The sequence below is a fragment of the Triturus cristatus genome, chromosome 2_1 (assembly GCF_964204655.1).
Source record: "Triturus cristatus chromosome 2_1, aTriCri1.1, whole genome shotgun sequence".
In the NCBI taxonomy this organism is placed as follows: Eukaryota; Metazoa; Chordata; class Amphibia; order Caudata; family Salamandridae; genus Triturus; species Triturus cristatus.
In genome coordinates, this window is record NC_140581.1 from 60,579,801 (window position 1) to 60,597,067 (window position 17,267).

At 42.6% G+C, this 17,267-nt stretch overlaps 1 protein-coding gene across 2 annotated transcripts in view; it reads left to right on the forward strand.

The window, feature by feature from the left end:
* Nucleotides 1-713: 713 nt before the first annotated feature.
* The window catches only part of LOC146863730 (uncharacterized), a 36,006-nt gene continuing 19,452 nt past the window's right edge, over nucleotides 714-17,267 (forward strand). Inside the window, exons 1-2 of one of the 2 annotated variants that reach the window (XM_085627888.1) lie at nucleotides 714-779; nucleotides 6,250-6,335. In XM_085627888.1, coding sequence (XP_085484014.1) covers nucleotides 6,290-6,335 — 46 coding nt within the window. In that variant the 5' untranslated portion in view covers nucleotides 714-779; nucleotides 6,250-6,289. Of the gene's footprint in view, nucleotides 780-883; nucleotides 958-6,249; nucleotides 6,336-17,267 lie in introns of those variants that run through there. The other variant, XM_085627887.1, reaches the window with a different exon arrangement.

The following is a 17,267-nucleotide window of genomic DNA, read 5'->3' on the forward strand; positions in this document are numbered from 1 at the left end:
TAGAAAACCTATCTGATTTACTGGCTCCTCTTTATATCGCACTCCAATACAAAAATAAAAATATAAGTATAAAATAATGTCATTTACAATGCCAATAGCTCTAACTTTCACACATGTGAGACCTATTGCTTAAATAACTTTTTGCAAAGTATTGTGAAATGTTCTCAGAAGCCATTTCTTGGGCCTTCAAGTTGCATCAGCGTGCTGGGGGCACGGCAGGTGAAGACATTTGGCAGGCATGGGAGATAGCTGCAGGGGAGGGGTCACTGTGCAGTAGGACATCCCACCTTCTGTCTCCTCCTACAGTTGCATTCCAGGATCTTTAAAAGAAGAGTGTCTGTGGCAGAGGCATCCACTGTGCAGAGGGATCCTTCGAGCACAGACTGAAGCGCCTGTACCTGCAGTGACCTCTTCAGACACCAGGTAAGGGACAAGCAATGTGCGTGAGTCCAAACCAGCGCCCCTGCTGCAGGTACCTGAGGCAATGGCCTGGCCCTGACTGAGAGCAGAGTGTCTGTGCACAGAGGCGTGCACTGTGCAGAGGGATCCTTCGAGCACAGACTGAAGCGCCTGTACGTGCAGTGACCTCTTCAGACACCAGGTAAGGGACAGGCAATGTGTGTGAGTCCAAACCAGCGCCCCTGCTGCAGGTACCTGAGGCAATGGCCTGTTCCTGACTGAGAGCAGAGTGTCTGTGCACAGAGGCGTGCACTGTGCAGAGGGATCCTTCGAGCACAGACTGAAGCACCTGTACCTGCAGTGACCTCTTCAGACACCAGGTAAGGGACAAGCAATGTGCGTGAGTCCAAACCAGCGCCCCTGCTGCAGGTACCTGAGGCAATGGCCTGTTCCTGACTGAGAGCAGAGTGTCTGTGCACAGAGGCGTGCACTGTGCAGAGGGATCCTTCGAGCACAGACTGAAGCGCCTGTACCTGCAGTGACCTCTTCAGACACCAGGTAAGGGACAGGCAATGTGTGTGAGTCCAAACCAGCGCCCCTGCTGCAGGTACTAACCCAGACCAGTAACTAATGCAATGGACTGTTCCTGACTGAGTGAACAAAGTAACGCAGGGTCAGACCTGATTCTCTTATCATGTGTTTTTTTTACCATCTCTTCTGATTGTTCATGATAAACATTTCATTTCAAAATAGAGAAAGCGTTTTAGCTGTGCTGTTCTTAGGCAACCCCAAATGGGGAATGCAGCCAGGGGATTCGATGCCACACAGCCTGAAACAGTCAGTGCAATAGAGAAGGAACCAAGTAGAACAACCGCTGCCCACCTCAATGGTCAGCTGCACATTGACCATGCCTTATGCACATTAATCATGTCTCCTTGGATTATGTAAATAGGACACAGCATCTGTAAAGTTGTGTATAGTTAATATGTTTTTTTTTTAAAACAGTAGCATTTTAACTGTTAGCCGTACATATATTAAATCTTTGTCACACTTGTATTTTGCAGCCATGCTAAAGCTTTTTGTAAGGTGAAATGAATTGGCTGCGCTATCTTGAAAATATGTAATAAAGGAAAATCTGCACCATCGTGCAAGACCCATGTTTACTAAATGTGTTTATATTCAAGTGTTCTTGTTCTTAGGAAAGCCAGCTAGCAAATCTGCAAAAAATAAATTTGCACGCCTGAACTCACCGTTGATTACTTCACAAACTCCAAAAATGATGTAGACGTGACAATGAAAATAACTCATTTCCACCTCCGCTGCTTTCTCTCATATCAATGGATTTAGATGTGTGGAAATGTGCACTTGAAAGAACATTTTGTCCTGTTTTTCTCTCTAACGAGACAGTATTTTTCCATGTAGAGATAACTCTAAGAAACAGGAAGATTTTGACTACTTTAACTGTTCTGGTTTTTTTTCCAGTTGTCCATTTATATCGATACAGTAAGTACATGTTAGACTCAGTGACTGAACAAGAAAATATCTGGGCATGTATGTGGAATCTGTATAGCGGGAACCTCCCCAGACAGCAAGAGTGAGAGTTTCATGGTGTACTCCCATCATCCAAGGGAGAGGTGTCAGCATGTAGGGGGCTGGCTGCAGGGCCTTTGGTCATGCCAGGCAGGGGGTTGTATTTACATGGAATAGTTAGATATTACTTTACTTTAAAGAAACAACTTAAAATTAACTGAAAATAAAAGGTAAACAATCTATATAGTTTGGTGTGATAAAAAATACATGTTTTTTTTAAATACCTTACTAATTCACTAAGAAAACAAAAGGTTAAAGTAATGTAATGGTTAAGTAAATATATCAGTGGCAATAATAATGCTTTGAACTAAACAAAAACACAGATTCACCAGTTGCAATTAGCAGTGCTAGCCATAACTTGCAACCCCACCATGCACTGCTTACGACCTGAAATATTACATTACTCAAGACATGTTTTATGTCATCATTTCTGACATCACTGATGTCATCTTAATTAACATAATTTATGGCATTACTGATGACAGCAGACAATGAGTGTGTTTGTTTGTTTTATAATATAGATAGTGACGAGCGACTACCATATTACTTTTATACATATTTTGTAGATCCTGAGTCCAGGTAATGAGTGTTTACAAAACACAATTGCTCCTAGGTGTGTTGGGGGATTTAACAAGTTATAAATCTTGGTATTCAAGAGCCCTTCCTCTGTGTGCACGTGATAGTTGATTTATGTTCATTATGTTCCACACAGGTTTTTTGGTTCAGCAGAAAATGTATGCAATAGTAAAATGATACTTCCTAGTAGATGCTATCTTTTGCAAGCAGCCTTGACTTATTGGACAGAATTGTGTCAGCATGATAATTTCTATATTACCTAGAAGACTGTGAGCACCGTATGGTAACCTATGTACATGTGCTTGTTTTTATTCTGAAGATAGGCTATCTGTAAAGTTTTCACCACAGTATGAAAGGTGCAGGTAATATGATCTCCAGCACGTTTAGATCTTGGTTATTTCTAGCAAATAGTGTATTTTTGACAACTGTTGCATGGAGTGTACATTGGTCTTAGTAGATACTTTTGTAATATTTCTTTGATATAGAGTAAACTTTCTTCAGAGAGTAAACACTGTTTAGCGTACCCACTTTTCTACTGATATCATCGTAATTTTTCAGTGTAGGTTGGTTGAGTGTCTGGAGTTTAATTGGATGAGTGCATGGAGAGTGCCCGGGTGACTTGATAATTCTATGGGTAGTACCTGAGAGGATGCAGGAGTGTATGCATAGTGCCTGAGGGAATGGTAGAGTGCAAGGATAGTGTGTGAGTTATTGGATGTGTGCATGGGTATTACCTATGTTAATGATTGAGTGCAAGTGTAGTGCCTGAGTGATTGGATGAGTGCATGGGTAGTAACTGAGTAAATGCATGAGTTCTAGGATACTGACTGAGTGATTGGATGAGTGCAAGGGTAGTGCCTGGTTAATTGCATGAGGGCGTGGGTATGCCTGAGAGAATGGTAGAGTGTATGTGTAGTACCTGAAAGAATGGATGAGTGCAAGGATAGTGTTTAAATGATAGGATGAGTGCATGAGTTGTGCCTCAGTAAATGCATGAGTGTAAAGATAGTGTCTGGGTGATTGAATGAGTGCATGGGTAGTGCTTGAGTGAATGGATGAGTGCAAGTGTAGTGCCTGGGTCATTGCATAAGTGCATGGGTAGTGCCTGAGACAATGGATACGTGCATGGGTAGTACCTCAGTGAATGGTTGAGTGCAAGGGTATTGCCTGAAAGATTTGATGAGTGCATGGATAGTGCCTGGGCGATTTTGTGAATGCATGGGCAGTGTGTGAGTGATTGGATGAATGCCTGGGATGTGCCTGAGTGAAGGGATGAGTGCAAGGATAGTGCCTGAGTGATTGGATGAGTCCATGGTTAGTGTCTGCATGATTGGATGAGTGCATGTGTAGTGCCTAGGTGATTGGATGAGTGAAAGCATAGTGCCTGAGAGAATGCACACATTTGTGGTTAGTGCCTGAGTGAATGCTTGAGTTCATGGGTAGTGCTTGAGCAATTAGATGAGTGCATGGGTAGTGGTTAAGTGTTTGGATGAGTATATGGGTAGTGCCTGGGTGACTGGATGAGTGCATGGGTATTACCTAGGAGAATGGATGAGTGCATGGTTAGTGTCTCGGTAATAGAATGAGACCATGTGTAGTGTCTGAGTGAATGGTTTAGTGCAAGGATAGTGCTTGAATGATTGGATGAATATATGGGTAGTGCCTGGGGGACTGGATGAGTGCAAGAGTAGTATCTGCGTCATTGTGTAATTCCATTGGTAGTACTTGAGACAATGCAGGGGTGTATGCATAGTGCCTGAGTGAAAAAATGAGTGCAAGGATAGTGCCTGGGTGATTGGATGAGTGCATGGGTAGTGCCTGGGAGACTACCCATGCACTCATACAACCAGTCACTCACCCATGCCTTCACTGAGACACCTAATCACTCACTTATATAGTCAGTCACACACACACTGAGTCATCCATACACTCATTCATAAACCCACTGATTTACCAATACACCCTGGTATTTATATTTAACACTCATAAACTTTTAGAGCTTCTTGGCCTTCAAGGTCCCTCGGGAGTAAAGTGGACTTCATCCCCCAACGAGTAGTGCACCTCAAAGCCCGTGTGCAGAGTAGTGGTGAAAGGGGGGCATGGACTCCGAAAACCTCTTAGCAATCCCACTGTGTGGGAATTACTGGAGGTAACAGGTAGGATAGTTGGCCGAAAGGATGGCCTTTCAGGCCAGATACCCCTCTTATTACCTCCAGTAAGTCCCACACAGCAAAGTTGCTGAGTTCTGATACCAGGCCAGGCCCTCTTTATCCGCCAACCTGCAAACACACCTCCTGGTACACTCTTTGTTGGGGGATGAATACCCCATCGGTGCTGGGGGTAATTAGGGGCCAACTAACCTACCTAATACCTCCAGTAAGCCAGGAGCTAGCATTGCTATTGGACACAGGGAGCTGCTAACATGCAGCTCCCTTTGCAAGAAAACAATTCTGCTTCCCTTTATGGAAGTGAGAGCATTATCAATGCTCCTGCTTCATGAAGCGAAGTAGTGTTTGCTATGGAATGGCGGGTGGAATGAAGAGTAAGGTGCAAGGTAGGCTGGTTTCCCAGTGTGAAGAGCTTTGTGAGTAAGAAAAGCAGTTCTGAAACTGCAACAAACTTCAGTAGGGAGCCAGTTCAGTTATTTCAAGGCAGGGGAGATGTGGTTATATTGTTTGACTCCTATGTCCATTCTTGCTGCTGCATTGTGTGTGGTTTTAAGAGGTACATGATGGGATTTTGCTGTGTCTGTGAGGGTGGCATTCCTGAAGTCTAATCAGGATAGAACCAGTGTTTGTGTGGAAGATTTAAGATGATGCAGCAGTAGGTAGGGTTGAATTTTGTTTAGAAGTTCCAGGTTGTAGAAGACACTCTTTGCATAATTCTTTATATGATCTTTAATGTTCAGTTTACAGTCCAGTATAATTCCAAGAGACTTGATGGAGTCAGCTAGGGCTACCGTTCCATTAAGAGTGCCAATGGAGTTTAGCCAATCTTGCATCTAGGCAGACTGCTCTGCATTTGATATGAGAAGAACTTCTGTCTCATCCTGGTTGAGTTTTAAGTGGTTGTTATAGCCATAGTTGGACTTCTTTGACAGTGGAATATAACCGATGCATGTCTTCTAGTGAGAAGATTTCCATGTATAGCTGGGTGTCATCTGTGTATAAATGAAAGGGTATTTTTCCGGGGTTGAAAATGACGGTGAGGGGCCCTATGTTGAAAATAAACAGAGTTGGTGAGAGGAGAGAGCCTTGGAAGACACCCCAGGCATTGCTGTTGTATCAGAGGTCAGATTGTTTATTTTTATTTGTAGAGAGCATTTTTTTAAAAAGGGTGTTAACCAGCGAAGGACCATCCCATTCTCACTGATCCCTTTTTAGAGGTAGTCCAAGAAAAGCTTATGGTCAACCTTGTTGAAGGCTGCCGCTAGGACTTGGATAACGAGAAGGCAGCATTGGTTTGTATCCAGGGATTTGTGTAGGTCATCAACTATGTTCTTGTCTATTTTCTATCACTTTCAATCTCATTTGATCTAGTCACTCATGTTTAGCACAATGGTCTAAATGTAAAATATTCTTAGTGCTAAGCTATAGTTTCCAAGCACTCCAAACTTTCCCCTGAAATGCCACTGATTTAATCTTTGACCTGACTGACGCAAATAATTTGCTTAATGTTTTCCAGGAGCTGGGATTCCTCCAACTGATTGAAACAAATCAAAGGCATGGATTCCATTCGACTTTGGTCCTTTCTTTTAACAGTGATCACAGGTGAGTAACTTCCCATTTCAGAGCTCTCATAAATCTGCATAAGTAAACTATGAAGGCTTACCAGAGGGATTAAATACAAGGTAATTAATCATGGTATAAGGACAAGAGAAATAGACAGTCCACTCCTTGTGCAGAATGACCCATCCAAAACTCCACCTAATCACTCATTCTACATATCTGCACTTGTGTAGATAGCTACTTAAAATCACATTCTGGATTTGTTTATAGTAAAGTTATTTACTTAATAAATTAAATGAATTTGGTTGAATATAGGGTGTTTTACAAAAAACTAAGTGACTTATTTATGAGTTGTGCATGTGTGATGCAACTGTTTGAAGACATGCAAAGCCACTTTGAGTGACTCTGAACGTCTTCAGTTATCTGGAGTAACACACTCCTGTGTTGAATTACCCTGCACTTGGTATGAATTCCATGGGGACAGCATTGGTGTTCCCACTCAACTCCCATAGATTTTGGCGCATCCCGAGATTTGCAAGAACTTATAAACCGTGGGATGAGCCAAAACATTACACCTTCCAAAAAGCAGCGTAACAAGGAGAAATATCTCTATTTCTCCTTATTTATGTGTGTGCTGCTTTCTTCAGTACACATAGAAAGAGGAATATGCCTCCCAGGATTGTTTTTAAGCAGGAAGGTGAATAAAAACCATACTGCAAGCAACACAGACACCATTGCACCTTGGTGCAAGGCTGCCTGTGTTGGCACATGTCTGCCAAAATGGTGACAGCACAAGGAAAAGGACAGGAATGCACGTGTTGCCTTAAATATGACACATTATTGCCCTTTCCCTGTCTGCAGTGCATTGCAACAAGGTGACTTGCTGCGCTGCATCAAAAGCTCATAAATGAGCCCTTCAATTCAGAAATGCATCCCTCCATTTGAACTAGTAGTTAATGGAAAGTTGTACCATGCAAGTATTTCCTGGTACATTACAGTGTTATCCATAGGACATATTCCCTGGGGTGGCATTTCCCCAGAGTATAATTGTACACAGTGTTGAATTACACACTGGATAAATCGAGGCTGATGCATAAATGCATATGTTTCCCATTTCTTTTTTTCTCCATGGGCTACCCTCTTCTATTCTCCTCCCTCTCTTTTGAGTTTGGGGTGATCTGGTTTCCTTCCCACTCTGAAGGGGATTAGCACTAGCACTTTCCAGAGTATCTGAAATACTCTCCCCAACACTCTGGAAAACAATTTGTTAACAATGCCTTCAAGAAGGGGATGAAAGAGTTCTTATAAAATGGTCAACTCAGCATTAATGGGGGCATCAGGCTGATGGGACCTGGGATACTGGAATACTGGGTCCACTGTCAGCATCCACTGGAGCTATTATAAAACAGGTTTCATCCCATTCTATTGTCATCTAGATAGGGTGCATGTTGATGCTCAATTCATACATTTGCATTTACTTTGTTTGCATCACTTGGATGGAATGCAGCAGGACACTAAGACCCTGCATGGACTGTGCTTGGCACCAGAACCTGGTTCTGTTTAGCAGAGGCAGAAAGGGAAGCATAGGGACACCCTGTGACTCACTTATGAAACAGGGGTCAGGAGGGTAGGAAGTGGAACAAGTACCTTCCACGTGGCCCATGCTCCTCACTCCAAGGCTAGTGTACAATATCTTCCTAAGCCAATAGTGCTGTGATTGCATGCACACCCACCACCATGAAGGGTCCCACAAGTACATTATGCATCCACCACAGTGAAGTACCCAGAAGCAGTTCAGTGTGAGCATGGCTGACCTGGGAGTCATGTGCACTCCAGAAGCCATTGTGGCTGCCCTGAGGTTGCTGATGAAATTGCAAAGTCTATAGAGATTGCAGGGGCCATCTTGATGTCAGGCAGAATGAATGAAAACCTGCAAGAAAACACACAGATGATCAAGCCTGAGACCTGTGCCTCAACCTTGTGGGAGATTATGTGCAAGACCTGCTTGTAACATCCTCTCTTGAATAAATAACTACATACAACTACATACAAGGGTCAGATCAAATGTCTTACAGACACGTTCAACACCTCATGCCAACAAGTGGATATATCATGTAACATACTGTGAATTTGAAAGAGGAGGCAATAAGATTGCACATCTTTGAAGGGTGCTTTTCAACTGATTTTAGAACAAAGATTCTCATGCTTGACAAGACACTAGCCATGGCAAGGATGGAAGCCAGGGCTACATCACATTCCAACACCATGGAGAGTGGCCAAACAAGAGCCCTGGATAAAAGTCCACCACATGGTAGGGGAAGTAACACACATGACAACAAGAAGTATAACAAGGGCTATCACTGTGCAAGTATCTGCCAAAGTGGGCTCTAACAACAGACAGAGGTCTGCCTGAGAGGCTGAGGATGAAGTCAAATCAACATGCAAGACACATGTAAACAGTCAACCACTGTTCACCTGATGCCACTTTGATACAAGAGGTAAAGGAGTGCTTGTATCTCATGGTGGATGGTGATGTGGGTGGCAAATCTGAACACATACAGTTACTAGACAAGCAAAACATCAAGAAAACAGCAACTGCGGCCCTAAAGGTAGGAGGTCATATGGCACAGCTTGTGTTTAACACCGAAATCACATGCAACATAATGTGTGCCTAAGAATATGATACACTCCTCTCTTAACCATAACTATCACCCTCAAAGGTTGACCTCTTCAAATGGGGTGTGAAACATCCAGTCATGAACTTAGGCAAGTTTGCGGAAAAGTTCACGTACAATGACATATTGCAAGAAGAGTTACATGTACTACATGGAGATATCCCTGCAACATGCTTGCTAAGTATCTTTACAGCACAAGTGATGGGGATGCTGGCCATGACTTACCATGTGTCAGGGTATCACAGTATCTTGAAAGCCATTCCAGCACTGTTCAGATGACTTAGCAAACTGAAAGACATGCAGGTCACCCTTCACATCATTGTAGCCATAACACCCGTGGCTCAGCAACATCGCCAGGTTTCAGTGCATCTTCATCCTCAGGTGGAGGAAGAGCCTACTAGCAAAAGATGTCATTGAACGCATGGATGGGCCAACTCTGCGGTTCTCACCCATTTTCACTGTGTGGAAGAAAAACACACAAATGATATGCGTCTGTGTGACATGTGTATTCCAAACATAGCAATACATAAGGAAAGGTACCCAGGCCTCCATCTAAATGGCACGATCAGCTGCCTAAATGTTCTGTGTGTGTTTTCCAAACTGGACCTCTTCAAAGGCTATCACCAGTTTGAACAGGACCGCCAGTCACACTATATTACCATATTCTCCACACTCCTAGGGCTATTGTGCTACAAACAATTAAGATTTGGTGTGCCCTCCGCAGCTGAAACAATCTAGGAGCAGGTGAGGAGGATGGGAAAGTCAGTAAAAAGCAACTTAAATTATAGTGATGCCATTCTGGTGTTCGGCTGCACCAAAGAAGAGCATTGCACAGCACTGGTAATTGTATGCAGTCACTTGGAAAAAGCACGATTGACCCTAAACAAAGACAAATGTGAGCTGGAAAAAGACAAACTCATCTTCTTTGGACACATATTTTCCCACAATGGAAAGAGACCAGATCCAACATATGTTGATATGCTACACAAGACAGTGGCACATGCTGATGTTGCAAAATGTAGGTTATTTCTAGGGCTAGCAAGCCACTGTGCTCAGTACATCAAGGTCTTTGCCACTGTGAGTACCCATCTTTGGGAGCTCACAAAACAAGGGCAGCCATTCATCTGAACCCCAGAATGTGAAACAGCATTTGCAGACATCTGAAGTGCTGTCACAGCTATGTACCACCAAGGCTTATTTTGATGCTTCCCTCTGCACAGAACTGACGGTAGACCCAGCCCATTTGGTTTGATTTGGGAGCAATTTATGCTCAACACAAGCCTGGCCATGACTACCCAAGGCAAGTTGTTGCATATCCAAGCAGCAGTCTAACAGAAGTGGAAAAGGTGTACTCTTAACCTTAAAAAGAGAGTCTAGCAGTGGTGTCGGCATGAGAGCGCTATCACATGTTCATATATGGGAAGCTATTTACAATAGTGACAGACCACCAAGCACTGCTAACAATACACAGAAATCAGAATTCAAAAATATCATCCTGCATCGAGCAATGGGGGATACGTCTGATGTACTATGAGTTAAAAATTGTTCTCAAGCCGGGAAAAGAACACAGCCTTGCTGATTATATGTCGAGACACCCCCTGCCGACTACAAAACAGTTATCGTCCATAGTTGAACAGTACAACTTTCTGTTGTGACAAAACATGCCACCAGAGATTACCGTGGATAAACTGATACAAGACACAATTAAAGATGCCAATCTGACAGCAGTGAAGCACATCATGCGGCAACAGAGGTGGACACACGGGATAAACAATAGCCAAGATAATGAAGACAACAACAAGGAGGAAGTGCTTGTGTTCAGTAATGTGCAAGAAGAATTGTCAAAAACGGAGCAGGGGATACTACTCTTTGATACCAGAATAGTAATACTACAGACCCTTCACCAACAAATAGTTAGCCTAGTGAATGAAAGACACAGGGGACACAAAAAAAGTATGCTGAGGGAAAAAGTATGGGTCCCAGGTCTTGATCGTCTGGTGGAAGAAATGATCCTAACATACCACCTATGCCAGACCATAGGAAGGCAACCTAAGCCAGAGCTACTACGCATATCAGAACTCTCTGATGCAGTCTGGTCAACACTGGCCACTGATTGTTTGGACCAATGGACACTATGGGTACCTCCTTGTCATGGTCGTCGAATAGTCTTGCTTCACTCTAGAGCTGAAAGTGTCATTCACCTCAGTAGAAGGCATGCTACCTATCCTGTGTGAGATATTTGTGGCTTGGGGTGATCCCCTGATGCTCAAACTGAACAATGCCCCCCCCGCCCCGGAAGGAATTCCACAGATGTATGGCCTTCCTGGCAATATATCATCCGGAAGTAACAACACTATGGACACAAGCCAATGGCATGGCAGAGCATTTTGTGAGGAACATCAAAAAAGGAATTCAGAGGGCCAAGTTGATACTAATATCACCTGGCCAAGCATTCTATCAAATGCTCCAAAACAAATACATCCTGCCACAGAGTTCCACAAGGCAATGCCCATTGGAATTAGTGCTGGGAAGAAAAACAGAATGCGCCTTCCTCAGCAGGAAGACAAAGCCTTGCCAGACCACAAAGACATAGTTGTGTATGACCAGAAGGCCGAGCCAAACATGAAAAGGCTTTCAGACATGCAACTCCCTACCGGCTTAAACCAGGAGATTTAGTGCTTGAGCGCCAGAGTCTAATATGGAAGTCAGAGAGTCCCTTATGGAGCCAGCCACTGATGGTGACAGCTGTCAAAGGGACAATGATCACAGCAGTGGGAGGGCCCTACTCCATCACCAGGAACACTTCTCTAGGAGTTTCTGTTTCCAGAAAATTATGAAGAAGGAGCAAAAGTGACCGCATGCCGCTCCGGAGCAGCGCCACTTCAAAGGGTGGCAGATTGGGATCCATTTGCTAGTGTTGGTCCTTGTTGAGAAGAGAATGAGGAAGACTGACTTTTTCTCTCTCTCTTGTCTCTCTCTCTTGTGCCTGCTCCATTTTTATTTGTATCTTTTTTTTTGTTTTGTTAACAAAGAGGGGAGATGTCACTGGAATGGAATGCAGCAGGACACTAGGAACCTGCACTGACTGTGCTGGACACTGGTTCTGGTCAACAGGGGCAGAACAGGAAGTGGAGGGACACCCTGGTACTCACTTATGATACAGGGGTCAGAGGGCAGGACTCAGGACAAGAAGCTCCCACGTGGCACATTCCTACAGGGCCCCTTAAACACAAATAAAGCATATCTATGACATCCTGCCTGACTCTGTGTGCTTCCTTTGCTATGGGGCCACACAGCCTGACATTATTATGCATATTAATGCTTACATTTCTCTGTTTTTCATTTTTTCATCTGCATTCTCATTTTCAGACTGTTGAAAAGCTTTCTCAGCACTATGCTCAACCTCCCTGCTCAACCTTGCTACCTTACTGAGTCTCCTATGCTGTTGCTGCATGGGCCAACATCCTCTAACAAGCATTTGCAATGCAATAGGTCTCGCATTTATGCAAGTTTAAGCTATTGGTATTGTAAATGGCTTTGTGTTTCATTTATGTTTCAAAAACCAAAACATAAATAAAAGGCATTGTGATTTACAATGCCAATTGCTCAAACTAGGGTAATTGCGAGACCTTTTGCATTGCAAATGCTTGTTTCCGTTTCAAATTATGCCAGCAGTAGCATAATACACAAAGATATTTCTTTCACGAAGGAAGGGTGCAGGACCAGGGACACCTAGTAACAGCCTGTGGTACTGCGCCCATTTCTTCGTGAAAGGAATTTCTTTGCGTATTATTATTTTTTTTTTTTAGGATTAGCGGTTATGATCAAATACGTTTAGATAATCCAGGGAGGAAAAGGAAACCGCAAACATAGGGAGCAGATGGATGGCTTGTGTGATCAGAGATCCCAACATGCAGACAACGGGAAATAATCGTAAAATAATGGAACTCCAGAGGTTAATTAGCGGAGAGAAAGACATGCTCCCTCAGTGGAGATGAATCCTAAATGAAGCATTGTGTAAATGTGAGCGATTGGCGTTGCAGATGCTAATTAGTTGTTTTCCATTTCAAAGTATGCCAGCAGTACGCAAAGAAATTTCTTTCACGAAGGAAAGGGTGCAGGACCAGGGACACCTAGGGACAGCCTGTGGTACTGCACCCTTTTCTTCGTGAAAATAATTTCTTTGTTTATGCTAATACTGGCATACTTTGAAATGAAATAAAAATTAGCATTTGCAATGTCAATAGCTGGTTTCCATTTCAAAGTATGCCAGCAGTACGCAATGAAATTTCTTTGGCGAAGGAAAGGGTGCGGGACCAGGGACACCTAGGGACAACCTGTGGTACTGCGCCCATTTCTTCGTGAAAGGAATTTCTTTGCGTATCATTATTTTTTTCTTTAGGATTAGCGGTTATGATCAAATACATTTAGATAATCCAGGGAAGAAAAGGAAACCGCAAACATAGGGGGCAGATGGATGGCTTGTGTGATCAGAGATCCCAACATGCAGACAACGGGAAATAATCGTAAAATAATGGAACTCCAGAGGTTAATTAGTGGAGAGAAAGACATGCTCCCTCGGTGGAGATGAATCCTAAATGAAGCATTGTGTAAATGTGAGCGATTGGCGTTGCAGATGCTAATTAGTTGTTTTCCATTTCAAAGTATGCCAGCAGTACGCAAAGAAATTTCTTTCACGAAGGAAAGGGTGCAGGACCAGGGACACCTAGGGACAGCCTGTGGTACTGCACCCTTTTCTTCGTGAAAATAATTTCTTTGTTTATGCTAATACTGGTATACTTTGAAATGAAATAAAAATTAGCATTTGCAATGTCAATAGCTGGTTTCCATTTCAAAGTATGCCAGCAGTACGCAATGAAATTTCTCTGGCGAAGGAAAGGGTGCAGGACCAGGGACACCTAGGGACAGCCTGTGGTATGGCACCCTTTTCTTCGTGAAAATAATTTCTTTGTTTATGCTAATCCTGGCATACTTTGAAATGAAATAAAAATTAGCATTTGCAATGTCAATAGCTGGTTTCCATTTCAAAGTATGCCACCAGTACGCAAAGAAATGTCTTTCACGAAGGAAAGGGTGCAGGACCAGGGACACCTAGGGACAGCCTGTGGTACTGCACCCTTTTCTTCGTGAAAATAATTTCTTTGTTTATGCTAATACTGGCATACTTTGAAATGAAATAAAAATTTGCATTTGCAATGTAAATAGCTGGCTATTTTGAATAATACGAAAGGTTTTGCACTGTAAATCCTCTGAGCAGCCTCCTGTGTGGCTTCAGCAGTGAATATGTAATTGCGGCAGGAAGCAAAGAACAAACCTGCAGTTTGCCCAATATAAGTTAAAAGGTAGGACAAAGTGAAAGGAAATGCGCATCCACGAGGTAAGAATCTTAGGCAGGCTGAATGGAAGTGAAGTATCTTCTGATACAAAGAAACAGTAGGCTGCAAAGACAAGCGGCCGGAACGAGGGAGAGTAGGCACCCCTCCCCCAACCAGATGGCACACTGCAGGCAATTAAGTGCGAGCAGAAGCGGAAGAAAACTGTAGTTAGGCGCCGCTGCCTCGGGACTACACGGAAGTGACAATAGGGCCAACAGCCAACAGAAATCAAGAAAACATCAGCAATGCTAAATTTAAACCAATCACGAGGGGCAGGAGAAATTACACGGAGGTGAAGCCAATATATAAATTACTTTAAGTCTCGCTGAGACAGCGCATGCGCTGCCACACGCGAGACCTAAAAATGGGGCCGAAAATGCACAATGAATGGAAAAGACTAAACAACACTAAATGACACTGTGATTGAGACCATTCTTGGACTCTTGCATGCCACTGGGAGGATTGACACCTCCCCAGAGGGACATGCCACACAGTTTGAAGACCACTGTACTCTACTTTTATCCCAAGTATTTCTCTTTAATGTGGCTCTTTACATGCTCTACCATACCCCATGTTAAGAGCTTGCTTGATCACAACGATGTGGTGGGTGCCATACAGAGGTAAAAAACAAAATAATTTTAAAGGATTCCTACTATCCATGCAGCCTCATGTTAGCAGATAAGGAGGATACAAAAACTGTCTGCAATCATGACACCTGAATAACACCCTGAACCCACTTCTGCGATCATTTCTTCTCGCCTCATCAGTTTCAGGAATTCTCCTGCCCCATTTTCCACATTGGATGTCCGCTTACTCTTGCATTCAAGCTCTACCCCCATCAAGGATGAGGATCCTATAAGTCTTTGACTGCCAATGATAATGTGAGCATTCGCTTTGAGCAGCTAATTTTGTCCTTGAGCAAGTACACTTACCAGTCCTGTGAACATCTTTATTTTTTCATGAATTAAAGTATTAATAAGTCTATTCAGGAGTTCAGAATAACATCTAATGAATTGCTATAACTAATGTTTCACTTTGGTACCATAGTCTTGTCAGGAACAGCTGCAACTGCACCTCCAACTCTAGGATCAGGAATGTGCAGAACAAGCAGCTTTCATACAAACGTAGTGGACTATTTGAGTTGTACTTCTCGGCCGCTTGCATTATGATCATATGTAATACTTCATGTGGAAAAGTCATGCAAGATATCTACTACATTTAGGGGCATATTTACAAAGAATAGATGCAAAAAAGAACGGTAGGCGATGTTGCAGCTTTGGGTCAAATTGAGAGATAAGAATTGTGGCAAATTTTCAAAGATATGGCACAGTTCTGCTCTCTCATTGCAATGGTGCACTTTGGGATACCTATCACAAATAAAAGCACTCTTGTGCCTCGGCCTAATGGTGCCTGTTTTGTGGAAATAATATCTGTTTGGTAATGAAGGGCCTCTTTGTACAAAAAACTAACCGTTTTATATGTGCTGCAGACTGCAGCACACATGCAAAAAGGAAGTAGCAAGGAGTAAAATAAAATATTTCTCCTTGTTATGCCAGCCTCAGGTAGGCGTACAATTTTGGCACAAACGCATGTTAACAAGTATTGGTATATACCAGTTTGCATCACACTTAATAGGAATGCCCGTGTATCAACCAGGTAACACCCAACTGATGGAAGATAATGCAAGGCAGTGTAATGTCATAGTTTCCTTTACTTAATTTGTTTACAAACACATGCCAATCTCATTTGAGTGGCTTTGTACATTCCAAAATCAAATTTGTGTCAGGGCTGCATCACAAAAATGAGGCCCCCCCCTATTAAAATCGAATCTAAGTGAATATGGGCCTTATTCTCAAAATAGATTGACACAATGGACATTCTCTGCAAAGCACTTGCACACACAGTTTTCCTGCTACCTGCTTGTTTGCTTCTGTTTATATGAGTCTTCCACATGTAAATATTTTACAGAATGTGTAAACAGATAATACAACTAAAGTGAAGCAATTTAATTAAGCATTTTCTTCTGAGCCTATCCTGGACTAGAAACACAAAACATTTATCTTGGATATGATAGATTTGTGTTTGTATTTTTTTTCAAATTCAGTATCTGTTTCCCCTGAGCCCCATACCAGTGTTGGAGATGGTCATCATCCCTTTAAAAATTTATCAGATGTAAATTTCCAATTCAGTGTGGAAATGCACATGCATACTGCATATAGGGTAGACATGTCCATGTCAACTACATTGAGGGTGCAAATGTCCTTGACAAATGTCTTTGAGTACCCTCACCTACTTTGGTACATTTGAAATGTGAGCAAGTGGGTTTCCAAGTTCAGTTTTACATTTTGTAAATCAGGGATCTCAATGTGTAATTATAAGAGATGAATCTCAATTTTAAATCCCCCCTAGTTTTTTGTTTTAGATCTAAAATGGTTTACAGAGCTCAGAGCCTTGTGATAAATGTCTTAGATTCAACACCCTAAGCCACTTTCCAAAGATTCTACAGGGAAATTGTTCCAAATGACATTACCCTGCAAAAAAATAAAATAAGTAATAATCTTCAGTTAACCATGTCCTTGTGCTAGCCCATCAGCGGAGAAGATCCTTCTCACAAACACAAATATATCAATGTATGCAGACGTCCTCTAAATGGACTCTGTGAATGAACACACATCACTCTTTCCTGGCTCCCCTGGCAGTATTCAATATGCTGATGAACTCATAGCCCTTTTGAAAGGTTGGTGGAAGGTTAAGAAAGTGCTTTGGACAAACACATTTCACCACCATGTGATGAAAGCAAGTTTTTGTAGGAATGTATGATAAGAATGTTTATGAAGTTTTGTCAGTGTGGTGATACTTTCTATTTTTTTTGTGATGCTGTGTTTGTGTGCTGCATTCTTGCA